The sequence below is a fragment of the Pelecanus crispus genome, chromosome 5 (assembly GCF_030463565.1).
Source record: "Pelecanus crispus isolate bPelCri1 chromosome 5, bPelCri1.pri, whole genome shotgun sequence".
NCBI classification, from domain to species: domain Eukaryota; kingdom Metazoa; phylum Chordata; class Aves; order Pelecaniformes; family Pelecanidae; genus Pelecanus; species Pelecanus crispus.
The window spans coordinates 27,180,937-27,197,418 of NC_134647.1; the positions used below are offsets into that span (position 1 = coordinate 27,180,937).

General features: G+C 36.3%; 1 protein-coding gene across 2 annotated transcripts in view; it reads right to left on the reverse strand.

The window, feature by feature from the left end:
* Window positions 1-4,999: 4,999 nt before the first annotated feature.
* CCDC141 (coiled-coil domain containing 141) overlaps window positions 5,000-16,482 on the reverse strand; it is a 98,825-nt gene continuing 87,342 nt past the window's right edge. Inside the window, exons 25-29 of one of the 2 annotated variants that reach the window (XM_075710384.1) lie at window positions 16,198-16,370; window positions 7,370-7,524; window positions 7,145-7,274; window positions 6,886-7,048; window positions 5,000-5,123 (exon numbers count right to left, since the gene is read on the reverse strand). In XM_075710384.1, the coding sequence (XP_075566499.1) occupies window positions 5,000-5,123; window positions 6,886-7,048; window positions 7,145-7,274; window positions 7,370-7,524; window positions 16,198-16,370 (745 nt within the window). Of the gene's footprint in view, window positions 5,124-6,885; window positions 7,049-7,144; window positions 7,275-7,369; window positions 7,525-16,105; window positions 16,371-16,482 lie in introns of those variants that run through there. The other variant, XM_075710385.1, reaches the window with a different exon arrangement.

Below are 16,482 nucleotides of genomic sequence, written 5' to 3' on the forward strand. Positions count from 1 at the left end.
ATAACAAATGCAACTCTACGCATTAGTGGGGAGGACTAGTTAGCTTCTACTAAAAGACACAAAATGTCCAAAGAAATCTGTGTAAAGTGTATCTAATATCTGATTCTAAATAGCGACTTGCTAAATTAGCAGATGGCCATTTTTCTCTGTAGTTGAACACTTAAATATTCAGTGAAAAATCAAACTTGGAGAAAGAACACAGGCTAGTATCTGCAAACTTCATAAATGCAGCCAGCTTAATGTCAATGTCTAAGTCAAATAAAAAATGGAAAAGTTTATGAACATGTGATAATTTCTAAATGACAGAAATGTACAAACTGTCACATTTGGAGTTATGAGATGGCCAGAAGTTTGCATTATTGTATTTCAATCAAGTCAACAACAACTGATGACAATAATAGAAAGCTACAAGGAAAAAATTTTGCTGCATTCAAATACATAAAAGAAATATATTTTTAAAATAAGCTCCTTCCCATTTCCTCTCCCCCCCTCCCCCCCGGAAGTTTTACATGTGCTTTTGATCACTATTAAATCTATTTCCATTCCAACAAAAGTTTGTACCTTCTCAACTTTTTACTTTCACTGGTAAATTCAGAAATGAAATTGAACAGTGAAATGTTTCTCTCATGCTCTCAAGGAAATACAAATTATTTGTACTGCATGCCTTCTCTTAGCAGAATGACTATCAGCCCAGTGTGATTTCTACATGTTTAGTGTCACAAGGTTTATTTACAATAAAAAGCAGAAGGATGACTTTGGTCTTATTATTGTGTAGCAAAGACACTGCTGGTAAAAACGACATTATTTCTTTGCTCCAGAATCAAAAGTCAGATCCAGATAATGACAAAGATTTTTTTTTTTCAGGGAGGCATAAATATTGGGGATTGTTATGAAAATTTCAGCATTTGCTTCAGTCTGCTACTGTTTTAAGTATAAACTATATATTGCCAATGTCTACAGTATACGTATTACACTGTAGGCCAACAATACATTTAAGAAATAGCAGGTAATCTTCAACACAATAAAACACTGTGGTGTGGATACCAGCAACCTCTTCATTTACATGAAGTAATAAAGAAATTCTCTTTGATTAATTCTAACAATCCTATTGACTTGATCAGTGGAGCTGCACAAAAGGAACGATTACTTTAGTAGGCCCACATGAAGATACCCTGAAAGCTGAAGACTCTAGTCAGAACTTAAAGGCAAATTCATTCTTTCTTGAACACTGAAAGCTTCAAACTGCCACTTAGGCAAGTTTTCAATGTGATTTTGAAGTGGAATTTCCTAATTTGTTTTTTAAAAAACCCACAAGCTTTCATTTTCTTTATTATTTGTCAAACAGTAGTAGCATACTATGTGCTGTAGCTGCACAGCCAATATAGCACAAACCCTGCTTTCTTTCCCAGTCCCTTAATCTATCTACACACACTAATGTGCAAACTGCATAAAAAGAATCTTTCCCATTTCCTTCTCTACTTCCATTTTCCCTCACTGCCTTCATTCTTTGTCCTGTTCTTTCCTATACTATGTCTGTTATATTTCCTTTCATATACTATTTTTGTTTCACTCTGTCCCCTCAAACAAATGTGCAGAACCAAGGGAGTCATGAAGTAAATAATTTGGTCACTTTAAATAAAACTTCTCACTGATAAGATGCTGTCCTAAATTCTTATAGAACTGACAAAACACAACCCGAAATGTATTTAGATATTATATCCTTTCTGAATTTCCAGTTTTATAAAGTTTACTTTGGAAAAAAAAAATTTGCTTTCCCTCCTCCCACCCACCTTCTTTCTTTAAACTTATAAACTAACTAAAAAAATCTTCTTTTAACTGTTAAACCATTAAATCCTGACCAGAAGTCAAAACACATTTCCACCACTTTCATCAACTTCCCTTCCCTGCAAATACTATAAACAGTAGCTTGTAATGACACCTTTAGAACCTTAAATAAAGGCCATAAAATGCATTATATTCACAAGAATATCCACGTTTGTGTGCTGCAGCTGGCTTCTGAAAAGGTGCAGCATTTTCAGATGCTAACATCTCTTATCTGAGATACTGTAACTGATTATGCAAGATATATAATCTTTTTCAATACAAACTAAAACTTGCTTGCAGAAATTTGTTTTGCTTGTTACTGAAGAAGGCACTGTCAGTTGCTCCCAAAGCAGAAAAGATAACTAAGGCACTAAGCAATTTTTGAAACTACTTTAGCTATTTCACATGTGAACAACTTACTGGGGACTGTGACTAGATTTGAACAGGTATGGAATAGTTATCAGGGTCCATATTCTCTAACTTCATGTTAATAGTTGTCTCTCAGATCACCTCCTTGGAAATATCTAAGGAGGACATTTACAGACATCGCTTTTCCCAAGTTTTCCTTGTGTATTATTTCTTTATATATCATCCCCACACATTTACATATGGAACAAGGAAGGAATAAAAACGTTACTCAGCTCCTCAACTTAGAAAGCAGGGCTCTACTAACAAGACCTGAGACGCTCAGTAAAGAATATATTTACTAACTATTTTAACTAACATTGAGATAGTCTTTAGAATTTAATAGATATATGCATACTGTCAAATTTCACAGACCTTTTAACAAATTCACGGGCATCTATGATTTATAAAATGAAAAGAAACAAACACACTTACCATGTTTCATAATAGATCCATTCCCAGGAACACTTGGAGCAAGAGCTGTGTTCCTCATTGGCAAAAGAAGGTTGCTGGGTTTTTTGTTTATCTGTTTATAAACACGATTTTCTACTACTTCGTAAGAAAACCATAGGTAAGAACAGATATACAGATTTCTGGTTTGCCTCATGTATTATTTAGTAAAGCATTAACAATTTTTTCCTTTTTTTTTAAGTAAAGTCGTGTTTGGTGATTCAAGGGGGAAAAAAGCCCACCTCAAATATTAAAGTTCAAGTTGTTCTTGCAGGCTGACAATCAAGAGGAAAAGCAAAAAGAACCCAATGCCTTAAATTTGCTGAGGAATCACGAGATCAGCAGGCACTGAATTCTACACTTTCATTTTTACAGAATGGATTTTTAAATAGGAAATCTTATATGCCATACTTACAGATTCCAGCTGATAAAAGAACATACATTTTAGGGTTTTTCAAATTTTTGGGGTATATCTGATATGTACTTTGTCAGTCCTCTGAATGTGACTGCAGTTAGAACACAATATTTTCTGTGAAATTTTTAGATCTAAACACCACATGCAAAGGAGAGGTTTAGTCGGCAGAAAGCTAATTGTATGGGAACCATAAGATGTTCGATATTTGTCTCCACTCAGTTTTGGAAAAAACTGTTTGTAAGAGATACAGAGTAAATAAGCAGAGCAAGAACCTCAGTCCTCAGCTACTATATTTATGTGCACATATACACAGCCTTGTGACTATTCTGTGGGCAGGATGCCATTGACTTTTCCATAACGTCAAGCAAGTGATTTATGTGATCAGGTGATGACATATACATATATTTTTTCACCTCATTTCCTCTCTATGCCTGTACTTTAATTTGGAAATAAATTTAAGTTTCTACTAGCCAACCTGCACCTTGCTGGAGACAGATTTTAATGTTTTGGTATTACGATTTAAGCAACTCTCAAAAATGTTATTTCAGTCCCAATTTTGCACAGATGACATCTACCTGGATGAAGCACAAAGATGCTGCACTGCTTAAACCCCCATCTGCTCTCTGTGAGAAGTGTGAGCGTATTGTTGTGGTATACAAACCCAGTGTAGGCCTAATCAACGGTTATATAAAGAATGACAAAATGTTGCACAATAGGCAGTTGCACAATACACATATACCTGTAGTATTGGCCAAACCATACGCAATACACTGAAACAGAAGTCTGAGTAGCATGAATCAGGACTTTGAAAATCTGAATCAGAAGGACCAAACTGAAGAACATCTCTTCCCAAGTCTGACTAGATGTCCTGTTTGTTATTGTGCCAGTGAAACAGCCATCCAAAATGGGATGTTTTCTGACTATTTTTACAATGCTGCAAACAGATGACACTATGAAAGTTCTCCTCTTTCTCTGCAAGGAGCTTTATAGTGAAGTGAAAAAGACACTTAGACTTGGAATTCAAGAGATGGAGACCAAAATTGCATCATGCTAATGGCTGCCCTATAATCCAAAAGATTCAATTTCAGTTCAGGTTTTCTTTATACCCTGAATGGATGCTGTGGGCCTTGAGGAATACTATCATTGAGAAGTCCTTGGCTAAAATAAGGATGTGCTTTGAAACTAGTGTGGGTATCACTTCATAGTCCACTCCTTTGGACTGTAATGACATGCATCAACTGGAAATGGACTGCTTTGTCACAATAATCCAGTCCTGAAAACAGAAGCAATATAGCAGAAGAATTCTCCATTATGCTGCCTTAATGAGACTCTCTTCCCTGAAGACATTCTTGGTACTAAGCATGCATTAGACAAGGTTTGCTATTCTTAGTAACCACTCCTTTTGATGCCCAGCCTCCTCAAAATGTCTCAAAGCTGTTAGAAATAAGGTAATGAATGCTGTAATAAACTGGAGAATTCCGTAGTTATAAACTCATTTTGGTTTAAGTCCTCATTTGTTTGTGTCTGAATTCTCTATATAAGCTGGATGGAAGAACTATTGATGGAATTGATAGCACTGATGGAATTTGTAGAAGAATAAAACAGTGGGTACTGATGAATCATCAAGGAGATTTGTAATTTTAAAGGCTAATGTCTCTTTTTCCATCATCATCTTCTGTTAGATTTGTCCAACAAACCAGAACCAAACAGCAAGAAATCACTGTCTAATAAATGCTGTGCACAGGTAAATTAATGATTTATTTATAAAGAAATCAAATACAAATTGTAACCCAGATAAAAATTAAATAGCACTTAAAGATTCTTCTTCTCCTCACCCATGGCCAATATCTACTAAGGGACACAGCAAACAATATGAACACCCTCATGAATCAGGTATCTTGCAGTTCAGTCTGTCTTCTGATCCTCTGCAGCAGGCAGGAGAACAGGATCATGTTCCAAATTGAAGCTAATCTCTTGTGGCCTCTCAAGTTCAAGATACACTCCTTGAAGCCAGAGTTTCTCTTTAAACCTGTTTAAAAAAAGGTCAGTTAATATGCCTACATTTTTAATGGTGGCAGCTGCAGCACTCCTTTTCATAAGCAACACTCTGGTGGTTGGCATAGACTGTTTTCTGTGGTCTTGAGACAATACAAGATTAGAGATCACATAAAAAGGGATTCCAGACAGAACATAAAATATCCTAAAACTCGTCTTACTGACAAAAACAAATAACCAGAGGGCACTTTAGTTTTAAAGAGATGAGAAAATGAGAAGAAATTTGACCTTTCTGTATGATCTACATGTTTTAATCATACTGAATTCTGTATGTACCCTAAGCAAAATTAACATGATCTTGCATTTGATTCCCACCCCCCCTTTGGAATATCTGCCGTCTCACAGCAATACAGAAAAGGCCTGAACAAAATATATGGGATCAATGCTTGATCAGCTGGACATGAGGGAATGTGTGCAGACAGCTTATGATGAAACGAAAACAGCTTTTGAATCAACATATGTAATAATTTTCCTTTCCTTTTACATGTTACTCTACATCTAGATAGAAAAACCTCAGGAACTTAAAGACAAAAGAACATTGCTCTTTCTTTTTTCTATGGCCTTTTGCCATAGAATTCAGTATGTATTAAAAGTTCAGAAAATATTCAGACACTTCCAGGCAATAAATGCATTTTTATGTGACTAGTGTAAACTTAACATTTTAAGCGGACTGTGAAAGACTAGCCTGACAGCAATGCCACAGATTCTCAACCACCTTCCCAGGTCACATTAACCATCACTTCTTTAAAGCCATGAGACTCCTGGAGCCTCTTTTCCACCACATTGCTCCATATACCTTCTAGAAAGCAAGTTATTTTACTGTATCATCATGAAACCAGCTTTTTACCGTAAAACTGTCTTACCATTTTCAGAGTTGTGTAACAAACATTATCAATAGAATGGTTCAGGTATTTTCTATTGAAAACCTCTGACACCAAGTCTTATTTTTATGTCCACAATCTCTTCCTAACCCCCACCTACATCCCTACGTTACCTCATCTTATCTGATGTTTCCAGTGAAACAGGGAACTAATAGTAGACTAAACCAGATTAGTAATGGTCACAGGGTATAAAAACTCTCTCATCGCTGAATACATTACTCAAAAGACAGGCAGTTCTAGCACCATAAACTACAATAGGCTATCAGAGCCTAAATTCAGGAGGCAAGATTTAACCTTGTGCAAGAAGCCACCGAAAGGACTATTGACTTCATGCATCTCATTTAACCGTCTGAAATTGCACAGTGGGAAGTTTTGTCATCTTTAATCAATTAATGAACAATGACTGTTCCTGTGCTATTAGGACTGCTACTTATTCTTCTAAATAAGATGCTTACCTAGTAGAAAACTTTGTTTACATAGTCTGCTATTGAAACTCCATGTTCATGTAGTTGTATCAGTTTGAACTTCTGGATTATTTTGTATCTTTGAGCTGTTCAATCTTACATTAATACCCAGATTAAGACACCTAGGTTTTAAAAAAATTATTTCACTAAACTAAATACTTCATTGCACAAACTCCATTTTCTGTTGTATTACAAGGTCTTTCACCTGACAGAATTGTATATCTTCTGATGAAGAATTAAGTGTAAAAGGCAGTCACACATCATGCACTTCATTTACATTATGCAAAAATTCATAGGATTAGGAAGAGTGTTTGATGTGTGCTTTTTAAATTAAGGTTTTTACAGCTATTGGAGTATTACAAGATGTAACACAGAGTAAGCTGCAAGTTACCTTACTGGGAGATGTTTAGCCACTGGCCTTTGATCTCGCACACAATGTGTGCTGTGGGCTTGTACTAGCTCAGCTGTGACATTCACTTCTTCTGAAAAGTATCCATCTTCCCATTCTGATTTAGCCTGAGTTACAGTGGAAATTTCTGGGTTTTTTTTTTTCTCTGAAACAAAACATGTATATTAGTAAGTGGAAACAAGGTGCTCATTTAATATGGCAACAATGTGCCTAAAAGCATGCAGCTGGCAGGATGAATCACCTATCACAGTTACGAAAGCAGAACAGTGTGCCTTTCCAATTTCATTGCTGGCAACACAGATGTATTTCCCAGTATCAGCAAGGACTACATTTCTTTTTAAAAGGTAATAGGTATCTCCTAATTTCTCAGTCTGTAAAACAATAGAATGCACATAGATTATTAGTAGCATAAAGGAAAATATATTATCTTTCTCCCAAGAAATATTTCAAGATCATTAGAACATACTCTGATGTCTCCAGATACCACTTGGATATCATCCTTCCTCCAACAGACATGTGGTTTGGGCTTTCCATGTATACTGCAATGCAGGATTAGATCTTCTCCTTCTTGTAGAGTTGTATGTCCAAATTTTTGTATGAAGTTTGGCTGTTTTCCTTTTACTGAAAAAAAATTATTCACTGTATTTTAAAAGGCACAACTAAAGCAAACAAAGAAAAAATCCATTCTCATAATTATAAAGTTTACCACATTGCATGACAAAATGAGCCTTTACTGATGCCTGGAACTCAGGATAACTTGTTTGCAAGACAGTTAGTAGACAGACATCATTTATATATATAATACAAAGTTTGTTGAAACACATGGATATTAAGCACCCAAGAATTTCATGCATCGGCTTAGTGATATTAGTTCCACAATGATGCTAAAGAATCATGTTCTTTGTGTATTAGTAGGCAAGTCTATTTGGATTATTTTGTTTCAGTGAACGTGGAAGAGTAAATATTCCACACAAATGCAAAGTGACAAAGTCAAGAGAGCAAACTTTTGCATTTAGTGCATTGTTTTACATCATGCTCTTTCTTCACTTTTTTTCCCTATTCTAGTCAATAAAAAAGTTACTGAAAAAATAAAAAAAGATTCATCTATATTTGCAACAATGATGAAGGCCAGAATGTAGCCTCTGTACCACTTTGATCAATATCATTATTTTGGCCATCATTAATACTGAAACCATGTACTACCAGATCATCCAGTACAAATCTGATTCAGATCAGGGATGGGTAAATAATTGCATTCCTATTCCAATAACCAGAGCACATAAGGTTTGTGCTGGCTTCATGCTAACTGTGGGAGGACAGATGATACCTGAGCTATTACAACGCCTGACTAATACAAATCAACCCATCAGAATTGTTTGAAGAAATATCAGTCATCAGCATCAGTTTGTACTGAATCAAAGCATTGCTTAATGAGCTGTAAAGCTGGATTTAGTGGATCACTGTACTACTACCTGAGGTTCCACTTACATTCCACCTCCAGGGCCACAGTAAAAAAGACGACGACCTCAGAACTCAGACTAAGTATTCTTGACACAGGGAATCCAAAACAGCAGATGTTAACACACGCAAGCACGCACAAAGACATATACTACAACAAAAATGAACATTTTGCATTCCTATCAGATAAAGAATGACTTCTTGTTTCTCTTTACTATAAATTGTACCATGTGTCCATAATACTTAACAAAAGGAATCACTGGCCTCCTCAGAAGCTGAAAGTTACCAAAATGTGTGACAAATAATAGAACTCGAAACTGCTCTCAACTATGCCAGCATTAGTCCACTGTTTTAGGACAAAATTTTTCTCTTTACGCTACTGTGAAACAAAAATCGACGTATCTCACAAAGGTGTCCAGCAACTTCTAAACCCAAATATATTGAGTCCATGGCTATTTTTGCCAAATGTGGGATTGTCAGCATGGTGAGGCAGACATTTTCACCCACTGTATTAACAAATCCACTGCTTAGGCGAGCTCTTACTTGCAATAATCTTTCAAGCTTAGCTGCTTTTACATTCTTTCCATGTACTGTAGGACTGAGGCCACAATACAGAGCAGAAGTATGTAAGTTTTACTCTCTCATACTCTTGCTAACCTAAGGTCTGTATTAGCCAGTCCCAGCAGCTCAAACAACTCAGTTCTTAGCTGTTGAAAGTTAGCATGCGCAAGCTGCCACGACCATTGCATTGCATGCACCTGAAGCACAGAAGTTTGGGATCTGCAGCTTCACTTCAAGCAAGAGAACCAAGCTTACACCCCTGCCTCCTCTTTGCAGGCAGCTGGCGATAAGTCACAAACAGTGCATGATTAGCTGGTATTCCAGTGGAAAACATTAAGTGGGCATCAGCCACTCCTTGTGATATTTTTGGCTGGATTCCACTACTTGTGCTGTTTGTATTACCTTGTGAAGTCAGGCTGCACCTCATACCAGGATGGTTTTTACCATTTATAAAGGGAAAAAAAAAAAAAATCATCTGAGTGGAATGGTGATATTGATCAGACACCATCTTGATTTTGTATCAGTAAGTCAGCAGAACATAAAACCTAAAATGACCAGCTTCTAGACAGCAGAGGGAAAAGTAAGTGCAAAGAAAACCACAGTGGCACTTACTACAATTCTTTAGGGCACAGGCTAGAACTCAACAGGGAAACAAAGTCTGCTGTAAAAAAAAAAGTTCATCATCTGACAGCAACTTTCAAAACAGAATGGATGGTTATATTTCACTAATGGTTTTCCCATGATATCATAATGAAATATCAGAATAAGCTAAGACAACTTGTCAATTAAAAACAATTTCTTGGCTGGACATCCCATGAACCACAAAGGTTAGAAGGAACAGATTTTTCCTGCATTGTGGAGGGAAAACATTTCAGGTAAGCCAGTGATACTGAAATCCCACACTGATGACTTCAGATAAGAAGTTTGTCAAATATTAAATATTACTTAAGTTATTTGTAGGAACCAGCTGCAAACTGGGAACCAGCAAGTAAAACTCAGCAGTCTGGAGCAATGCAAAAACTGCAGGTGGAGACATCACCTACATCTGGTTTTGTCACACAGCTTTCTCACCTGCCCCAAGTCTCTCTCACACACAGGTGATACCAGGTCAAGCCAAATTGTTTTTAGCAGCCATTTTTTATTGCTTTGCTTCACAGTTATTCTTAATCTTCTTACTCTGTGCATATAATTTCCAAACTCTGATGTCTTGATATAAATATGTGATATAAACAAGTTTATCAACTTCTCCCTATATTCTCAAAAAATTTAGGCTAGACTGACATTCACACTATGCTGCTCAGAGACTTTGGGTTCACTCAGCATTGCTCTAAATTAAGACACTGCACTTTATTGTTTAGAGCTTTTGTCTCAGTCAAGCTCCTAACACAGTCACAAGGAATTTTATTAAGAAATACCAAGTGGGTGTCATGACCCAATTGATCTGAAATATCCATAATCCAGAGCCCCAGTCTCCTTGAATACCACGGTGTAGCCTCATTAAAGGAAGTCTGAGCATTAATCTTTAAAGCCACAGCTCCTCTGAACCACAAAAGATATACACACACAAAGATTACTAGCTTACCCTGGCAACATCGCCAGAGAAAGGTCCAGAAATAGGCATACCTTACCAGTCATTTGAGAGGAAGTCACCTTCTCCATTGCAGCTCCAGCTGCATCTGATCCAAAGCCAACCAGGGGAATGCCTCATCCTCCCTTTGCCTACTGACTCACACCTGGGCCCTGAGACAGGCTGCTTCTTTTGAAGAATGAAAATAATTAATCCCTTTCCTCTCCAAACTTATGCACCTTGTGTAAATACCCCTTCACACAACTCCACATTTTGTAGTCAGGCAATCTCATTCACACCACTTTCTTAATGGGTGTCTGCAAATGGGGAAGGAGGAAGGGAGGTTAGGTTAGTAATATGCCTAAGTAAAATATTTTTGTTGTAACGCAAGAGAGATTGAAATTTAAATCTGCTCTTTAAGAGAGCAATCAGGAAGATGTAAACATTTTGGGGTCTTTAAGTAACTATAGGTTCAAAACTGAGACTGTGATGAAGGGAACTCAGCACTGTAAAAAAGAAAGTAGCAGAATCAGAACAATACAAAACACCTAGATGTATTCCCTGCTTCTACAGTATGGTTAAAAGAAGGAGGAAGTGAAGCATGCACAACATGAACTCTAAAACAAAAAGCGGGGGAGGGAAGCATTATGTTGAAATTGTTGCTGAAATGGAACGAGTGTGGCTTTCTTTCAAAGAAATATTAGTCTATCATGAGACTACATCACTGTCACTCTTTTTTTTAAGATTATCTGAACAGAAAACAGTATGAGTTTTCCAGCAAAGTTTTTGAGCATTCATTAGAGTCCTTAAATAAAGAGTATTTAAACCCAGACTGCCAACACAGCAGTAAACAGCATTGATTACACCTTTGTTTACAAAGCAAAACATTAAAACCAGGAGACTTTCAGTATCCTGCTGTGTATCTGGTATCTCTAATATCTCTCTTTTTAAAAATCTTGTTTCTTGCAGCAATTAAAAATGTGGCTGGTATCCACATACCCATTAAAAACTGTGCATTTTAAACTATTCCTGATTTAAAGTAGATGCAATACCATACTCACAAAATCAAGTTTTGTTAATCTAAAAGTCACAGAAATGTTCAAATTCTCAGAGGAAACATTTAATGAACAAAGGGATTACATACTTCTACAATAATTTATTAAGATCTACAGAAGTGCTAAGACAATTTCTGGCCTTATATTTCTACCTTTTTGCATTTAATAATTATGTCTGACTATGCAAAAATGGCAACATTCTCAGAAGTTACAAGGTGTTTGTTTTGACCTTTTGTTATTTCACAGTGTCTGTTATATAGCAATAGCATGAATGCCATACTTGTGTGTACTCTCAAAAATAATAGTGTACTTAGATTTTTCAAGTTGGATTCATTTGCATCTCACTTTCTTCTCACAAGTCAAACTTGAAAGATTTTATTTAACATTTAAATAGGAACGTGATTCCAGGATTTAATCCAGTAGTAGGAAGCTTACTTTTCACAGATAACATGTTTGAGTAAAAATGAAAGTGGATGCATTGGCACAGGAGCAGATCATAAGCCACTTCAGCTGCTTTTGAACTGAATAGCAAAACTGAGGCTCACTTTCCTCAGAAAGGCAGCTGACTTCCCTGGGTGACAGGTAATCTATTGGGATCTTCCATATAGGCTTTAGGTCCATACAATTTTAATCAGGGTGTACAAAGAACTCTGCATCAATCTATGCTTCCCCAGTGGAATAATTTTGTTTTGTCTAAGCATAGCTGGAGACAAGATCACCCTCGACATCTTTTTTTCTGTGAGGCTCTATTGAAATCTGGGTGACCTAATTTTTCAGTTACAACAGGCATTTATGACTCAAGCTGGAAAATAATTTTTAAGCTCACTAAGTGTGGTATTTCACTACCATTCTGCTTTGGCAGTTTTGTAGGCTGAGGACAGCTTTCTTTTAGTGACTTTCTAGATAGAAGTGGCTTAAAAATGTCCTTCTCCAGCCAATAAAATTGAGCATAGGTGCTGTTTCAACACCACATCATAGCAGTAAACTGTTACGGGGGCATCATGTGCATACAGCTTCCTCATCTGGAAAGCCTTCCTGGAGCATATAATCTCAAATCAAGTCTCAAATAGCAATGCCTTGAAAAAGTCCATTAAGAAAAACTACTTTTATGTCTTGTTCAGTACATGAACTACCAATAGTACTTTCAAAATATGATGAAAAAAGAGAAAAATGATAAGGAAAATACAAACTTTAGCAACAAGGGTCACTTCATGAACTATTTAAACCATAACCCAGAAGAAAAAAAAAAATCAACATTGTATTAATTTCAAATGTTTTTCTGTTATGGGGGCAAAGCATAAGTATACTTGATTAGACATGCAACATGATATATACTCAGAATTTTACTAAAGGCAGAATATACTCATTCATAGGCATATGCAGCACAGATGTGTAAACACTGGAATAAAATTTATTCTCTCTGAGGCTTCTCTTTAACTCCTCCCCTCTTACAGGAAAGACAACAGTCCTCTTTGTTATGCTTGGAACTGGGAGTGTAAGCCAAGCTCCAATAAAAGGCTACATCATTGGCTAACTTCTAAATAGTATTAATAAAAAGATGGAATAAATTCTACTTGGATTCAAAGCTGCATCTCTTACTCTCACACAATTTTGTAAACTGGCCTTGCATTCTGCCTGTCAAATCTCAGGTTAAGCAAGTAACTGAGATCTCTCCCACTTGTTCTAAAGCCTGTTAAATGAAGTTAACAGAAACAGATTTAATGCAAATGTGTATGAGGGAGAAGGTCTGCATGCTTGCTCCCTTGTAATACCCTAGGAGTCTGGATGTATATCAGGAAGTGTTACGAGGGAGGTGAAAGAATTTGTTCCCATAATTTGTGCATGCTCATCCAGTAGTTCTGTGTCTGCTGCCTTTTTAACGTGTAGAGCTGATTATCATAAATAGTGAGTGGTCTTCCTGTAAGTGCCAGCAAGCAATCAGATCCAACTACAAGTCTAGATCTAAGCTACCTCCAATTCCTGCTCTGTGACATGATGAAAAGTCCACATCTTTTTCTCCTGTTTTGATAGAACTACAAGTGAGTTTGGGACAATTTTTTCCAAGCAGGGCTGGAATCCTAGCCCTAGCCTTGCTTTCTGAAGGACAGAGACTCACCTCGCAGTGTTGTTTTGCTCAACAACTGGCTCTCCTCCAACCAAAAAGGTCAAACGCATATCTCTGAACTCACACACTGGCCATATAAAAAAGACAGAACAATGATCATTCTAGCGCTGAACTTCCCGTAGTTTTCAAGATGGAGGATCCACAGGTTAAAACACAGATGCAGCTTTGAGCCCAGCATCTATAGAACTACAATGACTCTTTCTGTCACAAGTATTATGGCAGTTAATACTTAATTTAAAAGCCTAATTCTGGCAGAGGGAAGGCAGAAGAGGAAAGAGAACATCTCTGTTTTCACTCCTGGGTTTTTTGTGTGCATATACTTAGCCTCAATACTGAAGGCAAAAATGCATGAAAAAGTGACCTGAGTATTATATAAAGTTACTTAGAAAAGCAGAAAACAAGTCAAAAGAACATCCATGATTACTTTTCATTTTTGAATGATGGCAACTCAGTAAAAACAGTGGATTGAAGGGCAGCCATCACCTAGAAGACTCATTTTCAAACAGAAAATGAGTGTTATGAACAGGATAAAGTTATCAAGCACTGGCAGCTCTGCAGCAGGCAAAACCTTATAGCATGTAGGAGAGGCATTTTGGTTTGTTCTTACCACAATATTGCTTAATGTATCGCTTATGCAAGTCAGCTTGCTCACACAGGTTCCTTGCTGTATGTTTATAACAACCATACACAAAGTCACAAGGGCACAAAACTACTAAACTGAATTTTGCTTTTATGAAAATTGAAACATTCAAAATCATACTAATTATTAAAATTAGCTTTATTTGTGAAATGGAAAGTACACTGTAGAAAAATAGGTGATTTTTATACCTGAGAGAATTCTTATGAACCAACATTCTGGGGAGATGACTGAACTTAGAAAGTTGTTCATTGTTGTAATACCAATTTTAGTTAGAATTTACTTTGTTCCCCCATCTGCTTACCATCTCCTCCTCCTGCTCCCTCTCGTATTGCTGTGAGGTTATATTCCCTTGAGAACTTCTCCTGTTTCAAAGTTGCAGGAATTTTAATAAAGTTGCAGTCACTGGGCCAAAATACCTAAATGTCAGTCTTCAATCTCCCTGACCCCTGGCAATTTGCAGTATGTATTCTGCTCATAGCATGCTACACAGTAAAAGGCTTACTTCATTTCGGCAAATTATGCAAAAGAAAGTAAATATTTCCTATCTATACATTTTCCACTCCAACGCAGTTGTAATATGAAAGCTGCAAATCAAAGATGCAGGAAAGATCACGTAGCTCTTGTCAATTGTTTTTACTGTACAAATACAACAAGTACTGGAGCTAAAGAATGAAGTTACGTTTGAGGATCTATAAATCCTTCCACTGGCACAGTTATGTCATTGTTATCAAATATTTAAACAAATTACTACTTTAATGAAAATAATATTTGTGGTTGTCCTAGTCAATAATGAAACACAATATATAGGTGAACAAATTTCTGGTTTGGATTTACTGCTTTGAAGCTATAGGGAAATTCTATTTGACTGTAATAAAACCATTTTGTCTTTTTTGGTATGAATACATTTTTGAGTATTTCCCCAATTTGGTTGATTCTGATCAAAATCGGTGTGTTAAAATTTTTAAACATGCACAAATGCTCACTTCATAAACTATTATCTTTCTTGTCTTATACAAACAATTTAGTGGATTATTAGAAATATTTATATCTTAAACTTTATAAGAAGGCACAGAAAGTATCACAAGCATCTACCTAAGCAGATTGTTATGTTGGAACATCTCATTTTGTAAACATTTGGGGTTTTTGGTCTACTGTATGCTAGGTGCCACTTACATAAATCCTGATGATTGTGAGTCAAATCTTTGTAGTGCAGACAATTACAACCTTATTGGAACTACTGCAGCTTTCATTTGTGGAGACTATCTGGTGGGCTGAGACAGATTTAAATATCTGATCTATGCCAGTGCAATCATGAATGGTATGATTTCTTTACTTAGAAGCTTTATCCTACAAATAAACATTTTAAAAAAGTATATGAGAAAAATGTGGTTGGAAATAATACATTCGTTGTTTAAAAAACATTTCAACACCTTCCACACCCCCTCCCAAAAAAGGCATATCATAAAATTTATGTTGATCTGAGCACTCCACCTGGGTGTATCTTGACATTTAATACTTATAACCATTAAAACTGTTTCCACTTCGTAATGCCAACATTTTTAGAAAGCAAAACTCTGCCTCAGATTCTAGAAAATCTTTGTAACTGTTTTTTTCTCAACATCACTGAGAGAAAGGAAAATAAGCACATAATACTGGTATTAAAGAAACAAGCAACATATAGAGTGTGACATAAAAGTGGTTTGGTACAGATTATGAAAAAAAGAATGTGTGTAAGAAAATAAATTTAATGTTGTCTTAGCATGTGAGAATTAAGTCCAGTGCAGTCAATATTGTCCTTATTTCGTGAATAGCCAGTACATTAGTGATATGCTAATATAGATGACACACAGCATTATCCAGTCTATTCTTGTAATAGGTGGCCTGTTACCTTTCACGTGGAGAATGGCACTTGATGAGACAGTGCCATTCAAGTTTTTAGCCCGAACAACATAGAGGCCAGCATCTTTATCACACACCTTCTGAATGAACAAAGTATGCTTTGTCTCCTTTTGTAAAAGCTTTAAGTGCTCATCTGCAGTCAGTTTCTGGCCCTTCTTGTACCTGAAGCAGAGAGTCAGTTTTCAAGTCAGATTTATACCACTGTATGTCAAACAGAACTTCGCAAATTCAGACAACCTCTATAACACTACGTTGACAACAAGAGATAGAGCTC